Genomic DNA, 18,731 nt, shown 5'->3' on the forward strand with positions numbered 1-18,731 from the left:
TTCGGTAAAAAATATACAAAATAAATCAAATGTAATGTGATATAAAAATGTTCAAAGATAATAACAATAGGTCAAATTAAGCTCCATTGTAATAATTGTAGATACAACCTGGCACTATATTAGATCATAATACGTTATAGGCATAATATAATAGTACTGTAGTAGAATATATTCATTATTATTTTATAATTTATATCATGTTTAATTATAATTGTATTGGTAGTAGTATTAGCAGTAGTAGTAACATGCATCAGTAGAAATAACAACTTGTTATATTTAAAATAGGAATGTTTTGTTGATTTTGCAAACAAATTAAAATCTTCAAAATTAAAACTGGACTTTTGCGCAAAAAAATACAAAAATGCACGTAACATTAAGTGATATTACACGACAGAGTTGTATTTCTTTCCCCTATTAAATATGAAAGGTTGATCTTTTCAGCAGCTTTAGCCTAAATATATCATAATCAACCCAGCAATCAGTTAACAATGATCAACATAAAACAAATAAAAGAACATTAATTTTGAAGCATATCATAAAAACATAAACAAAAGAATGTGACCTCAGCAGAGTCACGTGACTTCAGAGCCGGAAGTTGCCGTCAGTTTGGAACATGCACCTAGCTCTTAATCAACTCTCCTGACGACGAACAGGAGCAGTGGCAGCTGAAAGGAGGACGGAAGAGGGACACTTTCTCACAAGGTCGTATTACTCCTGCTAGGTACAGTATATATTATTTTCTTGTTTTATGTATGTTGCTAACAAGACGTTTAGTGTAAACGCTACGGAGACGGGAAGCTAACAGTTAGCTATCCGCTGGTAAGACTTTAAAAACTCTCGGATTCAATGTTATGAAGTGAACTAATGTTAACGCTAGCTGTTCATACTTAATAGATCAAATGTCGACATTAATAAAACGTTATAACATGTCCGTAATGTCTAATCCAAACGATGTCTAATCCATCTGAGACCTGATCGGCTGCTCAGCTTGTCTCACAAGACAAACAAGCTTAACGAGATATACTTATACTCAACTATATTTCCTTTGTTGTATAGAAATAGTTTAGTTTATCTGTCGGATTGGACAGTGCACATTAATAAATAGGACTCCTAAACCTACTGTCACAGCAGTAAAGTTGTCACGCACGGCATTACACATGAGCTACACAGTTTCTCACATAATTATATGTCAATTTAGTAAGTGCAGCTTCCTCATTTGTTCAAGATACCGAGTTGTGGATAACAATGCAACTTCACAATGTGCTCACAGCTGCTCAACTGGTTATAAGTGATGGCCTCTGTGGAGCATTGTGTCTCTGCTTTCACTCTTCAAGGTTTAGTGTAATTCTGCCCTGAAGTGTTTTAGTCTTTCCAGTGATAAACGAACATACATGTTACACAGCTGTTGAATATGTATAAATACACACAGCTAGAGAAATTCACCCAGATTAAATGAAGTTATAAAAGACTTTACATAGGTTTAGTTTATCAAGCATGTCATTTTATAATTAAGAAACCCTTACAGCAAAAGCTCTATGAAAGGCTTTATAAGTCAAATCTTACAATCATTTCTGTAACAAACGTCTAGCTGGTGTAAAGACAGTAATAATGTTTTTTTTCACTTTTCTATGTATGCAAGCTCGCACATTTTGTACAATTCAGAGTCTGTGAATGATTTACGCCTAATATGAGACCATTAGAGCAACCTTAATGTGAGAAAATTAAAGATTAATTCAGATTAATCAAACTATATTTTAAGATCCTAGTTTATTCTGAGAAGCATTCCCTTTCAGCTGATGTTTGGCTATTTCTCTCCCTTCCAGTGTCTGCTGTCAACATGTTGTCTGAAGGAGGCTCTTTCATGAAGGGGATGGCCATGGGCGGCATCTTCTGCTTGGGACTCTCACTATTTGGTAGTTTCAGCCCCGCCACAGAGCACGGGCCGGGCGAACAACATCATCATCATCACGTCAAGGCCCCGAGTAAAGACGAGCTGACTCGCCTCTTGGACGGTCACGTGCTGGATTTGGTGAATCAAGTCCGGGTGTCTTGCATCATCATGGTCCAGCCAAAGATCCTGGTTCACTGGGCGGCTGCGCTGGACACCTGGACTAAACACTGTGACAAGGCTGTGTTCTACACCTCCGAGTCCTCCAAGGCTTTGGAGGCGGTAGACTTAAATGAAAAAGATGACTGGGCGAGGCTACGTAAAGCTTTGAACCATGCCTATGAGAACGCCGGAGACCTGCGCTGGTTCTTTGTGGCAAAAGCGACCACGTTTGCCATCATCGAGAACCTCAAACACCTGGTGCTCACAAAAGACCCCGAGGAGCCCTTCTACCTGGGCAACGCTATGAAGTCCGGGGAGCTGGAGTATGTGGCGTATGAAAGTGGCATCGTTCTGAGTTATGAAGCACTGAAAAGGCTAGTGAATGTGTTGCAGGATGAAGAAAAATGTCCAGAAAGAGGACACGCCCTGTGGGCGATGAGTGAGGACAAGCAGCTGGCAGTGTGTCTCAAATACACTGGTGTGTTTGCAGAGAATGGAGAAGACTCTCACGGAAAGGGCCTCTTTAACAGCAAGAGTGTGGACAGCTTAATAACGGACAGCATGAGGGAAAACCCCACTAATGTGGTGGAGGGCTGCTGCTCCGACCTGGCAGTCACGTTTAACGATATGTCGCCCAATCAAATGCAGGTTATGATGTTCGGAGTTTACAGACTTCGTCCTTACGGCCACGACTTCCATGACTTGTTAGTATTTCAACCTCCTGAAGGTTCAGACAACGACTAGAGACTCTTTCCTTTTAATATGTACGTGGCATTTGAAATGTTTTTTGCTTCTATGATGGCAAACTTAACTGTTGAGATGTTTTTCTAATTATGTTTGTAAAATGGATCCTGGGTGGGAATAACTCTTTTATGTATATTTGTACCTTTTGCAGTTGGCACAATCAGCACCTGAAATGCGTTTGTGGTGTTGTTGAACTGAGGCGATGAGTGTGCGGTTCTTTTAAATGAAGATAGAGCAGGGACATTTAGCAAACTTGTACCATGAGACTAGATTCTCTGGAAGTTGCAATGATGTACCTCAGTGTTGAAATCTGGGGAAAGTATATTCACTAAGGCTGCACGATGTTGAAGTATACATACAGGTAGATTCTGTAGCCGAAAAGATTTCTACTGAACTGATCTTCCTTTTTTGGCGATTTTTCTCGTGTTCTCTGCCCATTTTCGGGACCCTGCTTTGTTTTTGATTGAATAATTGATGAAAATGATTGTGATTGGTTGTTTGCTGTGCATGAAGAACCTGAATATCTCTCACTATGAACAAATTATTGTATGAAAGAATTTGAAAGTTGGAGTAATTTATGTTCTATTAGACAGATCTTCCTTTGAGAATAGTCATGTTAAATTAAGTGATCTTTCCTTTGTTTCAAGCAGCAAAGAAGTTTGAGCAAGACTTGGTTGAGTTCATTGGTCTTACATGATCACATCCTGTGTTGCAATGGCTGAAACAATATATCATGCAGCCCTAATATTCAGTATATTTCTATTGTCCTGTGTTACTGAACAACTTTACTTTTTCAGTGGAGCTGTCATTGTTCCACTTTTCATTTAAAAAAAAGATGTGATTATCAAACTAAGTACTTTTAAGAAATGTGACTTTTGGATGATAATAAATCAAATGAATTACTGATTACATGTTGAGCTGTTGCTGCAAACCTGGTTTGTATATACTGTGAAGGAATTTTGTTAAAAAGGGAAATAAATGTACTGTTATCTCTGTTAACATTTCTGTTTTGCCTTGACCAATATGTTCTTGTAATCTTGAAACTAAATGTACATATTTTTCTGCAACTAGGCAAGAAGAGAATAAAATATTGAAGTTAACTGAAAAACTGAGCGTTGCCTTAATGGTGGTAGATTTGTTTGAGCTATTGTATGAGAATTATTTATCTTAGACTTTAGAATATCACCTAAAAATCGAAATTGACTGTAAAGCATTACAGAGCAAATAGAAGCAGCATAACCAGTCTAACATCTGTACTCACTCTGCCACTCCTTCATATGCAACTATCCTCAGATCCTGGTTAGTGAGTGAAGGCCACGTCATTACAACTACAAACTACGTGAATAGCAAGTAAACAGTCTCTAAAAGGGGCTGGAAACTCTGAGCTTGACATTGAAAAGTGCTTGAGACAGCTTGACATTGTAATGGTTATCCTCCTGTAGATTGCTGTCACAAAACAGTTTAGTTGTGTATAGCACAGTCACATCAACTTAATATCATATCCAGGAAGTTTAACCTGAAGTCGAAAGTAAAACGATGTTCTCATGTTTACCAATTGATGACTGGGCGAGGCTACGTTCACATCTAAAACTGGATACAATGCGTAACAATAACTGAGATTGAGGTTTAAAGCAAGATCTTTCATTTATTTGTGCATAATGGCAAATAATTCAAAGCCTTCAGCAGGTTACACAGCTAAGTCCTTAGGTGTAAACAGGTGACGTGGAGCCCATGCGAGCACCGCACTTTCTGTGGGGGAGGGGTGTGGGGGCAGGCGTTGCAGGTGGTGATGTCATCATTTATACGTCTTCATGTGCCACAATCCATCATTCAGATAATGAACGTTCTCAATACCAATTCCCTTGTTAACTTTCTCTCTGTTTGAAAAAAAAAAAAGGTTATTATTCATCAAGAGAGCAGAAGCAGAAAGGATGTTTTAATGCTTTTTTTAAACGTGAAAGAAAGGCTTACATGCTGTCTGCTGACATCTTCATAATGCCAACACAAAGTGCAAATTGTTTTCCCTCCGCCATTATGGCCTGCATCCAGTTGTTAAAGAAACATTTGTACAATGATTTTTGTTGTAGATTTGGAAGTAATAATTAACTCTATAGCCAAGGTATATGCAGGAATCCTGAAGTTAAATGTAATTCCTTTTAAGACCCTTTTTTAAGACCCTTTCCATACATTTTAAGACCTCATCGCCACTTCGAGTTTTAAGCGGTTACATTGGCGACACACTTTACCTCACAGTAGCGAGCGTGCGATGTCCTGTTCAGATGACGTCAAATNGGAATGGCAGGGCCAGAAACACAAAAGTCTCCCACATACACACACACACACACACACACACACACACACACACACACACACACACACACACACACGAGGAGGAGCGAGTGTAGGTACACAGGGCCTACAATTTCCACACTTTTGTTAGCCCCAGGTCCAGTGGACCCGAACATCCTGTATGTAATATAAATGTGTAGGGGGGGTGTAGTAGGTGGTCATTGAAAATGTGTTCTGATATATGTTCTTCACAGAAAATGAGCCAAGGCCATTGAGTGTGAGTTTGAAAAAATAATTGATGATATCATTTTTCTTTAGATAAATAATGAAAACTGGTCCCACAGACCCGAACACCATACAAGGGTTGAGTCAATGTCCTTCTTTGATCAATATTGGAAACAAATATAAAATATTTTGAGAAAATCAAAAATGTCTCACAATGAGAAAAAGCAGGTCCCACTTTATTTACAAAGGACTGAGTCTTGAAAATAACATCTAACATTTGGAGCTAAAACTCTTGTAAATACAAAAAAATGATGTGACCACTTATTTTGATCAGTAATCTCTTTTACTGCCATACGTGCCAAGATGTTCTCAGTGCTATATCAGTAGAACGCTCAGGATGTGCTTTTCACGTTAGACCAGGACAGATAAAAAACACGTGTTCAAGATAATAGCCTCAGTGTCAGGACAAAAGTAATGTAGATTTTCAGGAGTTGTATGCTAACCAACTGCTTTTATTGTAGTCTACCTTCACAACATCTTGAAGAACCACACGGCTCATGCTTGTGAAGGAGACACGCTCATCATCAAGTGTCCCTCCAGGACATCTGTGGCCGTCCTCTCGGCTTTCTATGGACGACGTGTACCTAATCTGCATTTGTGTCCCTCTGCAAACACAAACACAACTGCAGAGGAGGATAACGAATGCACTTCCCCAGTCGCTACCGAGGTATCCCGAATGTGAAATCAGACTATGTTAAAACAAAATGCTCTGGTGATTTAGAGTACTGTAATCAACAAGTTTCCCTGTCCTTGCAGAAAGTGCTGTCAGAGTGTCAGGATCGGCGGTCCTGTCACATCCCTGTCTTCAGTCCAGTGTTTGGGCAGGACCCCTGTCCTCTCACCAGCAAGTACCTTCTAGTCTCCTACAAGTGCAGACCAGGTATGTTGCCATGGTCCTATATTTGTAATGTGGAGAATCATTGACTAAAACAGTAGTGTCAGTGTGCAAACAATTCATTCAGTTTAGTTGCTAAAAAAAATATATGAAGCAATAGCAGAATTATTTGTTTGGCCTGTTCAAGATTATCATGCAAACAATCTAGGCTTTATCGTATTACAGAGATAGTTTGAATGTTGTGAAGTGGGGTTGAATAGGCTACTTATCCATAGTCAGTGTACTATTTACTGTAGATCGCGGGCAGCATTCCCCTGTTTGTAAAAACTGACATAATTTACTAAGTATATACTGCTGTGGACAGGGGCAGCAGAAAAACGTATTACGACACTCAAAAGCAAAGCATACCTAAAAAAAAAAAGGGAACAAAGGAAATTCTGCATTTGGACATGGAAATGTAGGATTTGATTTGTGATTTAAGAGGTACTGGATTATCTACACACTATATTATCATATTTTGATAGTTAACATAATATTATTATTTCGGTTTTATAAAATTGAATTATGATCTTTATCGGTATATTGCGACAGGGAGCCTAGTCTTCACACAAAATATGTCACTCATGAGCTAAAACATGCCAAGTCTACTTACGAAATTTGCATGGAAATACTCCTTTCTTTAATGGTGTTTATATGTTATCTGTTCTTCAGAGCACCACCGCAGCAGGCTGGTGTGTGAGAATGAGCGTCTGAGGCTGACTTGTAAAAACGACACCGTCCTCGCCATCTACTCAGCCTCGTTCGGACACCTGCTGCACGGCAGTCCTCACTGTCCTCAGGAACCTGGATCACACAATGACATGGGTCTGAAACCTGCTCCTTCTCTGCTAGTGAAAATATAGTGGAACAAATATCAGTTCTAGGCATAAGTGGGGAGTAATTAGTGGGTCCTATTATTTTAGTTTGGTTTAGTTTAGTTATATCAAGGATGATGTGTACATAAATACAATAGTCTTAAACATTAAAAGAGATGATTCGTAGAGATGGCAAATTTAGAAATCATTTGTAAAACAAACTACTACTGTTACAAATGTATATTGTTGGAAATTTGCCATCTCTACGAATCATCTCTTTTAATGTTTAAGACTATTGTANAAACAATAAGTGTGGCTTGATATTGAGTAAGAAAAAGGTTGATAAACGCTGTGAGAATGGGTCTGCAGAGAGAATTTCGCCGCGATCCCAACTGTCTGTTATCAGCCTGCAGCCAGGGAGGAGAAATCAGCAGAGCTGCATGCACTGAGTGTGTGTGTGGATTGGTCAATTAGGACCAATCAGCGGGGGCTTAACGTAACGGCTCCGCGGATTGACCCATTTAGTTCCGGGTACGTGCTTTCGTAAGCACCTACCCGGAAGAATCAAATGGATGATGACGTTTCACCAACGAGGCGTTTTGGGGAGGTATTTTCTGTGTTAGAGTTTTACTCGCTACAGGGTGTACTTTGAGGGTTTTGACTCTGCAGACCGTTTACATGCAGAAAAACCTTCATAACACACAAGGGGACGGGTAAAAACCGGAAAAGCATGACATGGGAGCTTTAATCTTTGTAATATTTGTCTATCATGTTTATTCATTTTTTAAGATTCTTAATATTGAAGAACTTATATTTATAGACATTTACTGTTATTTTTCATGTTCAAATAAAAAAAGAAACATATTCTTTTATCACCATCAAAGGACCACAAATGGCTGCATTTTTATGGAGCTTTTATCAAATTTGCTTTTGCAACAAGCCAAGCCCTACACATTGTCACCGATTCTTCTCTTAAAAGGTTTTCCTCCCCTCCTCTACTCACCCTTTTGTACTTGAATTTGGAGGGCAAGCACCTCTCTATAGCTTCGACCCACAGCTGCTCTTTGGATGAGTCCATGTAGAAGAAAGCTTCAGTGCTCAGGTCCAACTCTTGAAAACTGCAGTCATAAACCAAGTCACCATAATGGGTGTTAGTGAAGCAAAAGTATTAAACGATATGCATGACTTCATGTTCAGAAAAGGTACTGTAAGTTATATTCTCACTGACCCCAGAGCATAGAGATCTGGAGGCTCTGTGTCGCTGCAGAGCCACGGCTCGAGGCTGCTGTCCGGAGCCTGGCCGTTCACGTTCCACGTTCCTGTGAAAATCCTTTAAAAAAAACAAAAGCAGTATTAATGCACAGTGTGGGGTTAAAGTGTCCAGGAGCAGCATTGTCTTTATCACCAGAATGTTCATACTTTTAACATTTTATTTGAGGCTTTTAATTTAACTTAATGTAATCTTATTTTGTTGTTATAAAGTGCTTTTGATAAGAACAAAGTTTCTCTGTCTATGGATTTGGAGGAAGATGGGGTTGATAATTGTTTGTTTGCGAAGCATTTTGTGTCACCTTTTGTGTATGAAAAAAGCTCAATCAATACAGTTTGATTGATCGATCGATCATGAAGCTGCTGCTCTCACCTGAAGTTCTGGATGTCCACGAACTCGTTCTCCTTCTTGCCCAGGCGGTGCTTGATGAGGTATTCTCTCTGTCCCGCCTGGCTGGAGAACATGGCCTGTCTCATGCTGTTGGTGGTGGGGCTTTCACACCAAGACATGGGCCTGTCGCCGCGGTCAAACCCTGACCTGAAACTACTGCAATGGAAAAAGTCATTATGATTTAGCACCGGAAATAAAGACATACTTCACTTTGGGATAATGAGCCTCCTGGAGTCAAGTCACATATATAAAATCCGAACAGTTTTTAACAGAAACTATATTTAGCCAGCTCCAGTGTTTGCAGTAAACCTGACACGGTGTAATGAAAGGTCAACTTACTCCGGTCGGGAGTTTTCTCTGGTGTGTAGGGAGACAGCTCTGTCTTTAGGGATTGGTGGAGGAGGCAGAGGATTGGATGGAGCCTGGGAGGCTTTGCGAGGAGGTAGAGGGGGAACCGGAGGAGGATCTCTAACAGCAACTATGCGGTTCTGGTGGTTCTTCTTCTCCTCCACTTTGAGAGCGTGGTTGAAGTTGTCCTCGAAGCCAAAGTCTGACGCGAGTGATTGAACTGGATCTTCAGAAACAGGAAATGACAAAGGAAGATACAATTTTAGAGCAACCTATAACACCTATAACGGCAGTGGATCAGTCAGTAGGGGCTTGGACTGGGAGCTGTAGGGTCACCGGTTCAAGTCCCCGACCAGACCTAAAATATGGAGTGTGGACTGTTACTTGGAGAGGTCCCAGTCCACCTCCTAGGCCCTGCCGTTCTGCCCTTGAGCAAGACACCGGACACCCCCCTTCCCCCCTCACTCCCATTGCTCCCTGGGCGCTGTACAATACCTGCCCACTGCTCCTAGTACTAGACTCCTGGTGCTAGGACGGGTTAAAATCAGAGAACAAATGTCAGTGTGTGTGCCGTGTGTATCGTGTGCAGCATGTGTGACCATTAAAGAGGGTTTCATCTCTCCCAATTCTAATTCTTCTAACACACTTCAGGGAAGGGAAAACCCCAAAGAGGGCCTCTTTATGGTAGCTTCCAAATACGATTTTTGTTAAGTGATGGATTTTTCTAAAAGTTACCACAGTACATGTGTACATTACCTGTCTTATTAGTTGACCTGCTATTGTTGAGGTTGGGAGGCAGTGCAGTGGTACATTTGGGGGGGTTGACCCCAGAGCCCACTGAGTTCACCGTCTTGTTTGCTCTCTGCGGTGGGATGGGGACTGGGCCCCTCAGGACTGTTGGTGCAAGGGGCTCCATGGTTTTGGGTTTCTTGAGTATGGATTCAACTGGGAAAAAACAGCTTTGTCAGTATGAAGCAAAAGTACGATCAACACAAACGTACTCATCCAGAAGTGACATCTTTCTAGTGATCATTTTAAGGAGTGTTAAAAATATACAATGAAATGTGTTACAGCTTGCTCATGAAGGATGGATGTTTTTTTGAACCTCTGACTCAACGTGCACATCCTGTTTCAGCTGACCTCACTGAATGTAAATATGACCACAGATATAAAAAAATAAGCCAACACCCATAAGAGCAATGTTGTCAAGTAGAGTACACCAGCGGCTCCAACTGGCTTGTTGCCAAAAAAGAGTAAAGAGGCCAATGTTCCACTGTAATATCACTGATTACTAGGAAACAGTTATCAACTAAAGAAAGAATGAGAGCTATCAAAGTAGTAAGAGAGGAACAGGATGAAGGAACAGGATGAACAGGTTCTGAGTACAGAAATAATTAACAGCTCACTGACCCGTGTCCATACCGGAACAAAAGGCATTATTTCTCGAGGGTACAGCTTAGTGTGGTAGCAACTTAAACTAGCATCTTATTAAAAACACTTAACATTCACATCAGAAATGCAATTAGGCAAAACCCATGTTAAAACTATTCTTTAAGCATTTACAATAAGACAATCACAGGTACCTCTGTATCGAGTATTATAAACCTTAACAACGTCATGATATTTTAAGATTTTAGAAATAGTTGCCACAGTTTGCAGTTCAGGAGTACGAGTAACACGGCTACAATATGAATGTAAGAAGGAAAGCACATTGACGTAAGCCTGGGGCTTCTTTAAAGGGGGATCTGATTTCAAAGAGACTCTCCACAACCGTGTGGACGGCAAGTACACACAGGAAATCAGTGAGCGCTGTAACCCACCCTCAGTGAATGAATGTTAGATGAGTGGTTTAATAATTAATCACCCAACAGCCTTAGACTACAGACAGTGAAGTCTTACCTTGTTGCCGAGCACTCTTCACCTGGATGAGGAAGGTCTGAGTCCGATCATCGTTCTGCAGCTCTAACAGCAGCTCTGGAGCTTTCTCGCCTTTGATTCGTATCCTAATGCAAGCTGGAGAGGAGTACAGAGAACACACACACTCACACACATGTTGGACACCTTTAGGTTTTGCATACACATTCAAATGCCTACTGTCTAGAAAACAAAGCATAGTGATTTAAAGTGAACCAACACGGCATTCTTTCAAATAGCCCTGGTTACCCATGACAAGCGTCTGCTACTAAATACAGAGCATTTGGCTGAAGACATGCTCTAAAAATGCGGGTGTGTGTTGTAGCAAATGCCATGTTTAGCTCTCTTTTGTTTCCACAATTAAGGCCATATTATCTGCATAATCTCTGTTTGAAAACACAGCAGAAAGAGTCAACAGTTAAATGTGAAGATAGGTAAGTCATACTTACATGTTTCTAAGTTAATAAGAAGAGCCTCGGCAGCCTCTGAAAAGAAAGCGGCACGATCATTTAAACGGTGCAGTTCAAAGGTTGGTTGTGGGAGTAAACCAGAGTGGTTATAAATTATTTCAAACTCAAGTTGTAATTGTCGTTTTCCAAGTCGACTGGAAAAGCTCTTTGGACTTTCACTTTAACACTACAGTAGTTATCAGCAAAACATAAAAATTGTTGTAGTAGTAGTAGTAGTAGTAGTAGTAGTAGTAGTAGTAGTAGGTAAGGTGAGGATAATCTCTATAAACATGAAGGAAAGTTTGTAGCAGCTGACAACATTTGATTATACTTTACAGACCTTCAAATATTGTGAACTTGATATTAGGGGGGAAGAAGTCACATACCTTGCAAAATGTCAAAGTGACCATTGATGGGTATAGACAGCTCAGCGACTGGACGAGACACAACAGCATCAGGGTTGGCGAAAACACGAAATCTACGTGAGAACAGCATAGACTTAACATCAAGTCTGAGACAATGTCTTTAATAATCTTAAATTAAATTAAAACATCTACATCACAAAGCATATACAGACTGTCTGCAGCTATTTCTTTTATTATTCTTATATTTCATAATAGCCAGTTTCTTGCAATTAGAATTGTGTTTCATGCACTGAACATTTATGATATGAGTAAATGTAGTAAGGATTAGATTGTAATCATCCATTGATTAAAATGTGAATTCTATACTTACACAAATCTGAAACGCACATGCACACATGCAAAAGCCTCCTTTAGTCTAGCAAGCAGTCAAGGTGATTTAGTTGAATATGCAAACATTAACTATCAAGCGTTTTGCTTCAGTCAAGTCTTGTTAATAAAAGTCCAGTGTAGCAACCTAGCACATATTCTGAGAAGCTACACTTTGGGTAGTTAAATAATTCATATGAACATCTTTAAATCTGGGGTGTGGGTGTTATTGTGGGCGAGGTCATATTTCACTCTCTATCAATGGCTGACTAAGAGCCAGGGTCAGAGCTGCTCGCTGGACACTGCCCACGCTTCCCCTTAGCTTCACAATAACTCTGATTACTGTTGAAGACGGGAAAATGATTCATCGCTTCTGCTGTGTCAGAGTGCAGATCTCCAGAGTCTGATGTCGAAAGCGTCATGACAATCAACAACTGACCAATGAGGTCGTTAACTAAATAATAAGAAAAATAACACTGTATGACACTGTTAGCAGCATTAAATACTTGTTTTATAAATGTAATATAGCTTCAAAAAGTCCTGCATCAGCGTTAAAGTCTATTAAAATATGAATTGTGGCAAACATAAGTCTTGAAATTATATCATTAATTAACTCTAACCTTAATGAGATATTGCATTAACAATACATATATGTGGCATAAAAATAAACACAAATTCTTCAGACACTCCAACTTGTAGGGTTGTTGCATTTGGTAGAAGAATAAAATAGAATAGAATTGGGAGGGATAAAACCCTCTTTAATGGTCCCACATGCAGAGCACACAGCACACAGTGAAATGTGGCCTCTGCATTTAACCCATCCTAGTACTAGGAGCAGTGATGTGCAGTGATGTGCTTATTCTGGGTTTTTTTGCTGAAAAATGTCACTTTGACAGGCTTCTGGGCCGGCTATATTTTATATAATATCCGTAAAGCACCAACTGAAACCCTGACAGCTTGGAGTCTCCATGACTCGAGTTTGGTGTGTGTGGTTTTAACACGGTTAGCTGAGGACGGAGCACATGTGAGTCTCATTACACTCCAGGAGGACTAAAACTGAGGAATTCTGGATAACGGTTGAGCTGACTGCTGGTAGGGGTAATTGCTTTCTCCTTCATGCTAGTTGCCGCCACGCATTAAAGTGTGCTGCAAACACAAACACTGATAGTTTATCACACCCGCAACATCCTCTCTTCAAATCAAAAGCTGAAGCTGCCATGACAAATTCAAATCCTGTAAGTAAACAGCAGCAAGGATTGTCCGTAAGCTTAGTCTATGAAGAGTGATGCATGCAGCAACACATTTCTTATCACTGGAGATACTGAACCTTGTTTCCACTATAACATAGCCCATTTGTTATCGGTCCTCAGCTTCTGTCTGACCATGTACAACACAAGATAAACCGACCCTTTTCACCTTAAAAAGCTACATATTCCTGATGTTTTTTCTGAAAGTACACCTGACCGGAGGGATATAGCCACGCAAACCGTCTCTCACAATATAATTATTTTGTAATGCCTATCTATCTAATCTATTCATTTGATTAGACAAGACAACCAACACTTATACACAATGCCCATAAGACAAACAGCGAGTATTTACATTCAAACAACGAAAATAAGTTGTCAAAAAAAAGTGTGATTTGACAAGAATAAAGCAAAACCTATAAGGGAAGCCGATGCTGCAGAGAAACATCTAAAATATCAAGCTGTTCAGGAATGCTTTAAATCCTTAAATATCTTACTCAATGTATCTACTGCCTGACAAAAATACTAAGATTGTCAGCCATCAGGTTCTCTGGTACTTACATAAATTCTCCACTGCGCTCAATTAGAGACAGAAGTCTGGGCTCCTTCTGACCAGCCCTCAGCTCCTGAGCTTTCACAGTGTGAGCAACACAATCAAGGAATCATCATTACTGAGGGGGGAAAAGGCGCCTGGACATCACAAGCACTGAGATTTTATTTTTAACTAACCGCAGGCAGACAGAGAGAGCAAAGGTGTCATTTCAGGATTATTAGTTAGTTTGCGTGTGGTTAGATTGAGGATAATCAGAGTTAATGAAGCCATGCTGGTTGAACATTAAAAGGCACATTTATTTGATACATGTCAATTCATAAGGCACAGAACAAAAGAGCGGCAAAGGTGTTTAGCTGATGAACCTTTAAAAAAGACAAATAACGTTATTCTGCTTAAAAACATGAGGATTTAGTTGATTTAACTAAATGAGACTGGTCATATTGGTGTGGTTAGTAGTGACCTGATTAAAAAATAAACTGTATCTATAAAATAACCATGTTAATACACTCATATGAGCAAACTAGCTACTACAATGCAGCAGAGGAGGAAGAAGTACTCAAGTCTTGTACGTAAAAGTAGAAATGCAAAATGTAGGAATACTCTGTTACAAGTAAAAGTCCTGTATCCAAATGTTACTACTTTTCATAGCTGGCCATGGTATAACTACTTTCAACTAATTGTGAATGTAATCCAGGAGTGTCTAAAATCGTTTATGAATAATCTATATCTGAAAAGTAACTAAAAGGTACTACATAAATTAATTGGAGTACAATTACATTATTTACCTCCTGAATGTTTGTGGGGTAGAAGTCTCAATTAGTACGACATTTAAGTGAAGTACCTTAACAATTGTATTTAGGTACATTACTTGAGTACATGTACTTAGTTACTTGTTGACACCACTGCATATATGTGGTTGGAAGTGAACTGATACAAAAATAAACTGCATTTATAAAATAACCATGTGAATACACTCACACGAGTAACCTAGCTCGTACACTACAGAACGTGTCTGGTTATCAAATACAAGTTAGCTGCATTGCTAACTGACGTTAGAGCTAATGTTAGCCAACAAGCTAACGGTAAAGCAAATTGACAACATGCACTGAAAACAAGGCTGTAAAATAACTCAAAAAGGATATTGCCAAACAATCCTCGCTGCATATTCCCAGAGAGGACTCCATCCTTACCGATATATGACAAATGGCTATTTATCATGGGTTAGTGTTATTTGAGTCCAGACACGGAGAGAGAAAGTTAAATTCCGAACCGGTGCGGCGGCGGCCTTCCGGGATGACAGCTGTTCGGTAGTCGGGTGCTAATGCTAACCGATGTTAGCCAGCGGTGGTTGTTGTCGCTGGACGTGTGTAGATGTTCAACAGAGTCAAGACATCAGAGTATCCCAGTTAGTGTGCGCCATTCTTACAAAAACAGCTGAGTATCAGTTTTCCTTTCTGTGTCAGAGAACAGGCTGGCAGCACGACATGTCTTGTAAATTGAGGCTGATGGAAGCTAGCTAGTTACCGAGAGTTTGGGAGGTTCACTCCCCTTCTTCTCATGCCCTCTCCCTGCTCAGTTATTCGGCTTCATCATCTGGATTTCTGGCGGCGGGTGGCAACAAGTATGAGCTAAATAACGCCACCTTCTGTCCTGGAGTGTGGGTAGGAAACTAAATGCAGCTATCAGCCGTGAAGAAAATCATGTGCAATTTCGTAAATTCATAAGAATATCAAATGTACGCTTAATCTGTGTGTCTTCTTTTGGGAGTGTGGGAGTATGCCAGTGTTAAATCAATTGAGGCAGCCTAATTTGGCTTCTGGCAACTTCAGTAAAAAAAAAAATAGCATTTGTTGCTCTCCTACATTCATTTGACAGCTATACTTGAGGTGTTAGATACAATATGTATGATCAATTTTTTTAAATGTGATGCAGTATCAGGCTATTGAGCTAAATGCAGTACATATACATTCTTTTCTTTTCTTTTTTTTGCCACACCTTACCAGCTACAACATAAAAAAAAACTCCTAATAAAAAAATAAGGATTCCTAATAAATTATCACTTTTAAAAAGTGTAATTTTTCATGATGAATATTTTGTACTTTTCACACCCAAAACATTTTGCTGAAAATATTAAACAATATTTTGAATTCAGGGCTTTAACATTTTTTATTAGTAGGCATTGTAGTATTTTTAAAGAATGGTTTGTAACTTTTACTCAAATAAAGCATCTACATTTGTGCAAGGACTTTCTAGGAAACATCACTTAGAAAATATACCTAATTTCTCACCCTACTAAAACAACTATTATTATTTACAATGTTGATTGTACACTATACTGGTTTGACATTGTATGTGACATCTTAAAACCAAAACAAATATGCAGAAAACTTCCCGAGGCCTAATCATTTGTCCCATTTGTTACATTTCATAAATAAATACCTTCATGAACAAATCTTCTACTGTTAATCTTCATAACCAATTCATGTAACACGTTGTATTTAACTCTTTATTGTTAATAGTCACTTTGACAAAAATGACAAAACATGGATAAAAAAGTTTCATTATTTTGAAAGTCAATTTCAGTCCAAAACTTTAATATAATCAGAAGGATTATTTAGCAATAGTTTTAACTGTACATGTGACTTCTCTCAGTTGTTGTAGGTTTTAATCTTATGAATGGCATAAGGGCTGGAGTCTCGATGTGGCCAAATGTCTCCGTTGGGCAGATCCCTCGTCTGTTCCACCTCACGTTCAACCATCTCGACCGTCAAATTTGAAGGACTGAGGATTTCTGTCTTGCGGTAGGATTGTGTCAGGCAACGGAAGGACGCCGTGTCTGAGATGTCATCGTCAAAGAGATCCTGCATGAGTTCCTTTCGTTTCCTGCGAGAAGCTTCCAGCTCCTCCTTCAGGTCAGAAACCAGATCTTTAACATCCCTCACCAGTGTGGAGCGTACACCAAACAGGCAGAGCAGGAAAACCAGACCAGCACAGATGCCAACCACAAAGTACAGAGCCACTCGCTCTGGGAAATCTGAGGGAGAATGAGACGTGTGATGATTGCGAATCACACTAAAATCAAAATGTGGCATGAGACACTGAAAATACACAGATATCCATCCTGCTAAACAACCTGGCCATAAGTATTTACATTGTTTTGTACACTTTTAACCAGTAAGCTTGTGTGCAAATAGAGATATTCAACATTTAAGATTTCAGAGTTGGCTCTGGATAATAAGAGAATAAAAAAAAGCTTATCATGCTTTAAACTGTATAACCTTTCTATGATGATGTAAAAAAAGACTTTAATAGCTTTCATGCATGTGCCGCTTCATTTTAATGTACTATAATCAACTGAAAGGGAGCATAAGGCTGACTAATGTAAGGATCAACACAAAAATCTACGGCATCATTTAGAAAATAGTAAGCAGTCATCTGAATATTTGTGCACATTCTGTATTACTACATAGACAAATTTAGGAGAGCTCCACAATGCAGAGAAGAAGAAATATATAGGTTTATACACTTCTAATTATTTCCTTTGCTTTGTGTCAATTGTGTAGGACTAAAACATGCAATCCAAACTTACAGGCCTTTTTAAAGTATGATCTACATGTACATACATGCAACCCTATAGCCTGAGGTCTACAGGCGTCACTGCACATACCCAACATTTTTTCAATGATCTCCAGAGAGTTGGTTAAGAGCACGTTATGAGGCCTGTAGGTGGGGCCAGTGTACCATCCGCCTGCAGGTGAGAGGGGTCTGGGCTCAGACACCAGTCAAAGTCTGCTGCATGTTGCAAAAACCTGTGCATTTGGAGTTTTTCTCTCACCATGTGTGTAGTCTGAGATCATGAAAGGATCAGTTGACCCTCGACTCACATCTTCCAGAAGATACCGGGGCACTAAATAGAACATTTGACATTTTTGAAGGTGAAGCGTACATTTAATAATTTAAACTTTATTTACATTTGAGTTGAGCATCAACATGTATTTACAATAACAGTGAATTACAAAATAATATTAAAGGAAAACTAAAAAACAACTCATAGCTATACTTAGAGAGAAAATGGGAAACTATTATTAAAAAAAAAAGAATCAATTGGAGAATTTAATTTGATAGACAGATTAGGATAATTAAGATGTTATATAATAGACAGTTGTGTTAAAAGCATTAAAATAGTGCAATAAGAGAAGTCAATTTGATAGACGCATTTCATATTAAAATGCACAATAAAATACAGTTGTATAGAACCATTACGTGTAGGAGTTTGAACGTTTTTGAGGTAACATTTCTGAAATGTCCCTAAGATATAAATAAATGTATTTTAAGGAGGTGCTGTATGCAGTAACATCTAGTTTGTAACGTACCACAAGTGAAGGACACCCGCAGGTGTTTCCTGGTGCCGGGGAAACACGGGTCCCCAAAGGTTTGGGTGTCAGCCACCAGTGAGCAGCTCGCTCTGCTGTGACACCGGCGTGACACCTTCCTCAGAGCCGTGGAGGACAGACACTCTGAAATAAATAAAGGTTAGTATAATAAATAATGGTTTTATTCTTAGAAATCTGATTATTTTTAACATTATTAACTGGTATAAAATCTAAGCTCGGTTGTATGCTAACAAATGAACCTTCTTTGTTTCATGTTAAGTAAAAGAAAAAGAAGAGTTTTAAGCACATTGTGCTCTCAGAATTATTTGGACAACCTGTTTTTATTACTTTGAATATACATTTGTAACAGTAGTAGTTTGTTTTACAAATGATTTCTAA

At 39.2% G+C, this 18,731-nt stretch overlaps 4 protein-coding genes and 2 long non-coding RNA genes across 7 annotated transcripts in view; 3 read left to right on the forward strand and 3 right to left on the reverse strand.

Moving 5' to 3' along the window:
* Nucleotides 1-591: 591 nt before the first annotated feature.
* On the forward strand, nucleotides 592-3,700 carry c1galt1c1 (C1GALT1-specific chaperone 1). The gene is made up of 2 exons (XM_010766425.1): nucleotides 592-721; nucleotides 1,824-3,700. Exon 2 carries the CDS (start codon nucleotides 1,838-1,840, stop codon nucleotides 2,792-2,794), a length of 957 nt encoding a protein of 318 aa, XP_010764727.1. The 5' UTR covers nucleotides 592-721; nucleotides 1,824-1,837; the 3' UTR covers nucleotides 2,795-3,700.
* Nucleotides 3,701-4,419: 719 nt separating this feature from the next.
* On the reverse strand, nucleotides 4,420-4,941 carry LOC104941338 (uncharacterized). Its single transcript, XR_797889.1, has 2 exons — nucleotides 4,766-4,941; nucleotides 4,420-4,671 (listed from the first exon to the last, which is right to left on the reverse strand). It is a non-coding gene; the product is annotated as an uncharacterized lncRNA (long non-coding RNA).
* Nucleotides 4,942-5,810: 869 nt separating this feature from the next.
* LOC104941339 (uncharacterized) lies at nucleotides 5,811-7,296 on the forward strand. The gene is made up of 3 exons (XR_797890.1): nucleotides 5,811-6,035; nucleotides 6,125-6,248; nucleotides 6,915-7,296. It is a non-coding gene; the product is annotated as an uncharacterized lncRNA (long non-coding RNA).
* A 639-nt stretch (nucleotides 7,297-7,935) lies between these two features.
* Nucleotides 7,936-15,547, reverse strand: LOC104941350 (inositol polyphosphate 5-phosphatase OCRL-1-like). Its single transcript, XM_010766440.1, has 11 exons — nucleotides 15,102-15,547; nucleotides 13,968-14,047; nucleotides 11,815-11,906; nucleotides 11,429-11,464; nucleotides 10,965-11,078; nucleotides 9,822-10,010; nucleotides 9,057-9,291; nucleotides 8,700-8,873; nucleotides 8,286-8,387; nucleotides 8,061-8,175; nucleotides 7,936-7,953 (listed from the first exon to the last, which is right to left on the reverse strand). The coding sequence occupies exons 1-11, from the start codon at nucleotides 15,141-15,143 to the stop codon at nucleotides 7,936-7,938; spliced, it is 1,197 nt and encodes a 398-aa protein (XP_010764742.1). The 5' UTR covers nucleotides 15,144-15,547.
* Nucleotides 15,548-16,112: 565 nt separating this feature from the next.
* On the reverse strand, nucleotides 16,113-18,511 carry LOC104941340 (protein eva-1 homolog C). 2 transcript variants are annotated; one of them, XM_010766426.1, is made up of 4 exons: nucleotides 18,333-18,511; nucleotides 17,795-17,866; nucleotides 17,627-17,707; nucleotides 16,113-16,993 (listed from the first exon to the last, which is right to left on the reverse strand). In XM_010766426.1, exons 2-4 carry the CDS (start codon nucleotides 17,814-17,816, stop codon nucleotides 16,608-16,610), a joined length of 489 nt encoding a protein of 162 aa, XP_010764728.1. In that variant the 5' UTR covers nucleotides 17,817-17,866; nucleotides 18,333-18,511; the 3' UTR covers nucleotides 16,113-16,607. The 2 variants fall into 2 exon arrangements, with proteins under 2 accessions (XP_010764728.1, XP_010764729.1); XM_010766427.1 differs by lacking the exon at nucleotides 17,627-17,707 and having other exon boundaries at nucleotides 18,333-18,509.
* The window catches only part of ocrl (OCRL inositol polyphosphate-5-phosphatase), a 13,077-nt gene continuing 12,628 nt past the window's right edge, over nucleotides 18,283-18,731 (forward strand). The window contains exon 1 of the mRNA XM_010766441.1: nucleotides 18,283-18,309. Within this exon, the coding sequence (XP_010764743.1) occupies nucleotides 18,283-18,309 (27 nt within the window). The remainder of the gene's footprint in view (nucleotides 18,310-18,731) is intronic.

The sequence above is a fragment of the Notothenia coriiceps genome, unplaced genomic scaffold (assembly GCF_000735185.1).
Source record: "Notothenia coriiceps isolate Sejong01 unplaced genomic scaffold, NC01 NC01_scaffold00003315, whole genome shotgun sequence".
Taxonomy (NCBI): domain Eukaryota; kingdom Metazoa; phylum Chordata; class Actinopteri; order Perciformes; family Nototheniidae; genus Notothenia; species Notothenia coriiceps.

Bases quoted from the DNA above. Each gene is read 5' to 3' on its own strand.
- c1galt1c1 (XM_010766425.1), top strand. From the start codon at position 1,838: ATGTTGTCTGAAGGAGGCTCTTTCATGAAGGGGATGGCCATGGGCGGC.
- LOC104941350 (XM_010766440.1), bottom strand. From the start codon at position 15,143: ATGGAGTCCTCTCTGGGAATATGCAGCGAGGATTGTTTGGCA. The intron at 14,048-15,101 runs ATATCCTTTTTG...TGTGTTGCTCAC, and splicing joins GCAGCGAGGATTGTTTGGCA to ACTGTGAAAGCTCAGGAGCT. The intron at 8,176-8,285 runs GTCAGTGAGAAT...TTATGACTGCAG, and splicing joins CCAGATCTCTATGCTCTGGG to TTTTCAAGAGTTGGACCTGA.
- LOC104941340 (XM_010766426.1), bottom strand. From the start codon at position 17,816: ATGATCTCAGACTACACACATG. The intron at 17,708-17,794 runs GTGAGAGAAAAA...TCTCACCTGCAG, and splicing joins GATCTCAGACTACACACATG to GCGGATGGTACACTGGCCCC. The intron at 16,994-17,626 runs GTATGTGCAGTG...ATTCTCCCTCAG, and splicing joins GATCATTGAAAAAATGTTGG to ATTTCCCAGAGCGAGTGGCT.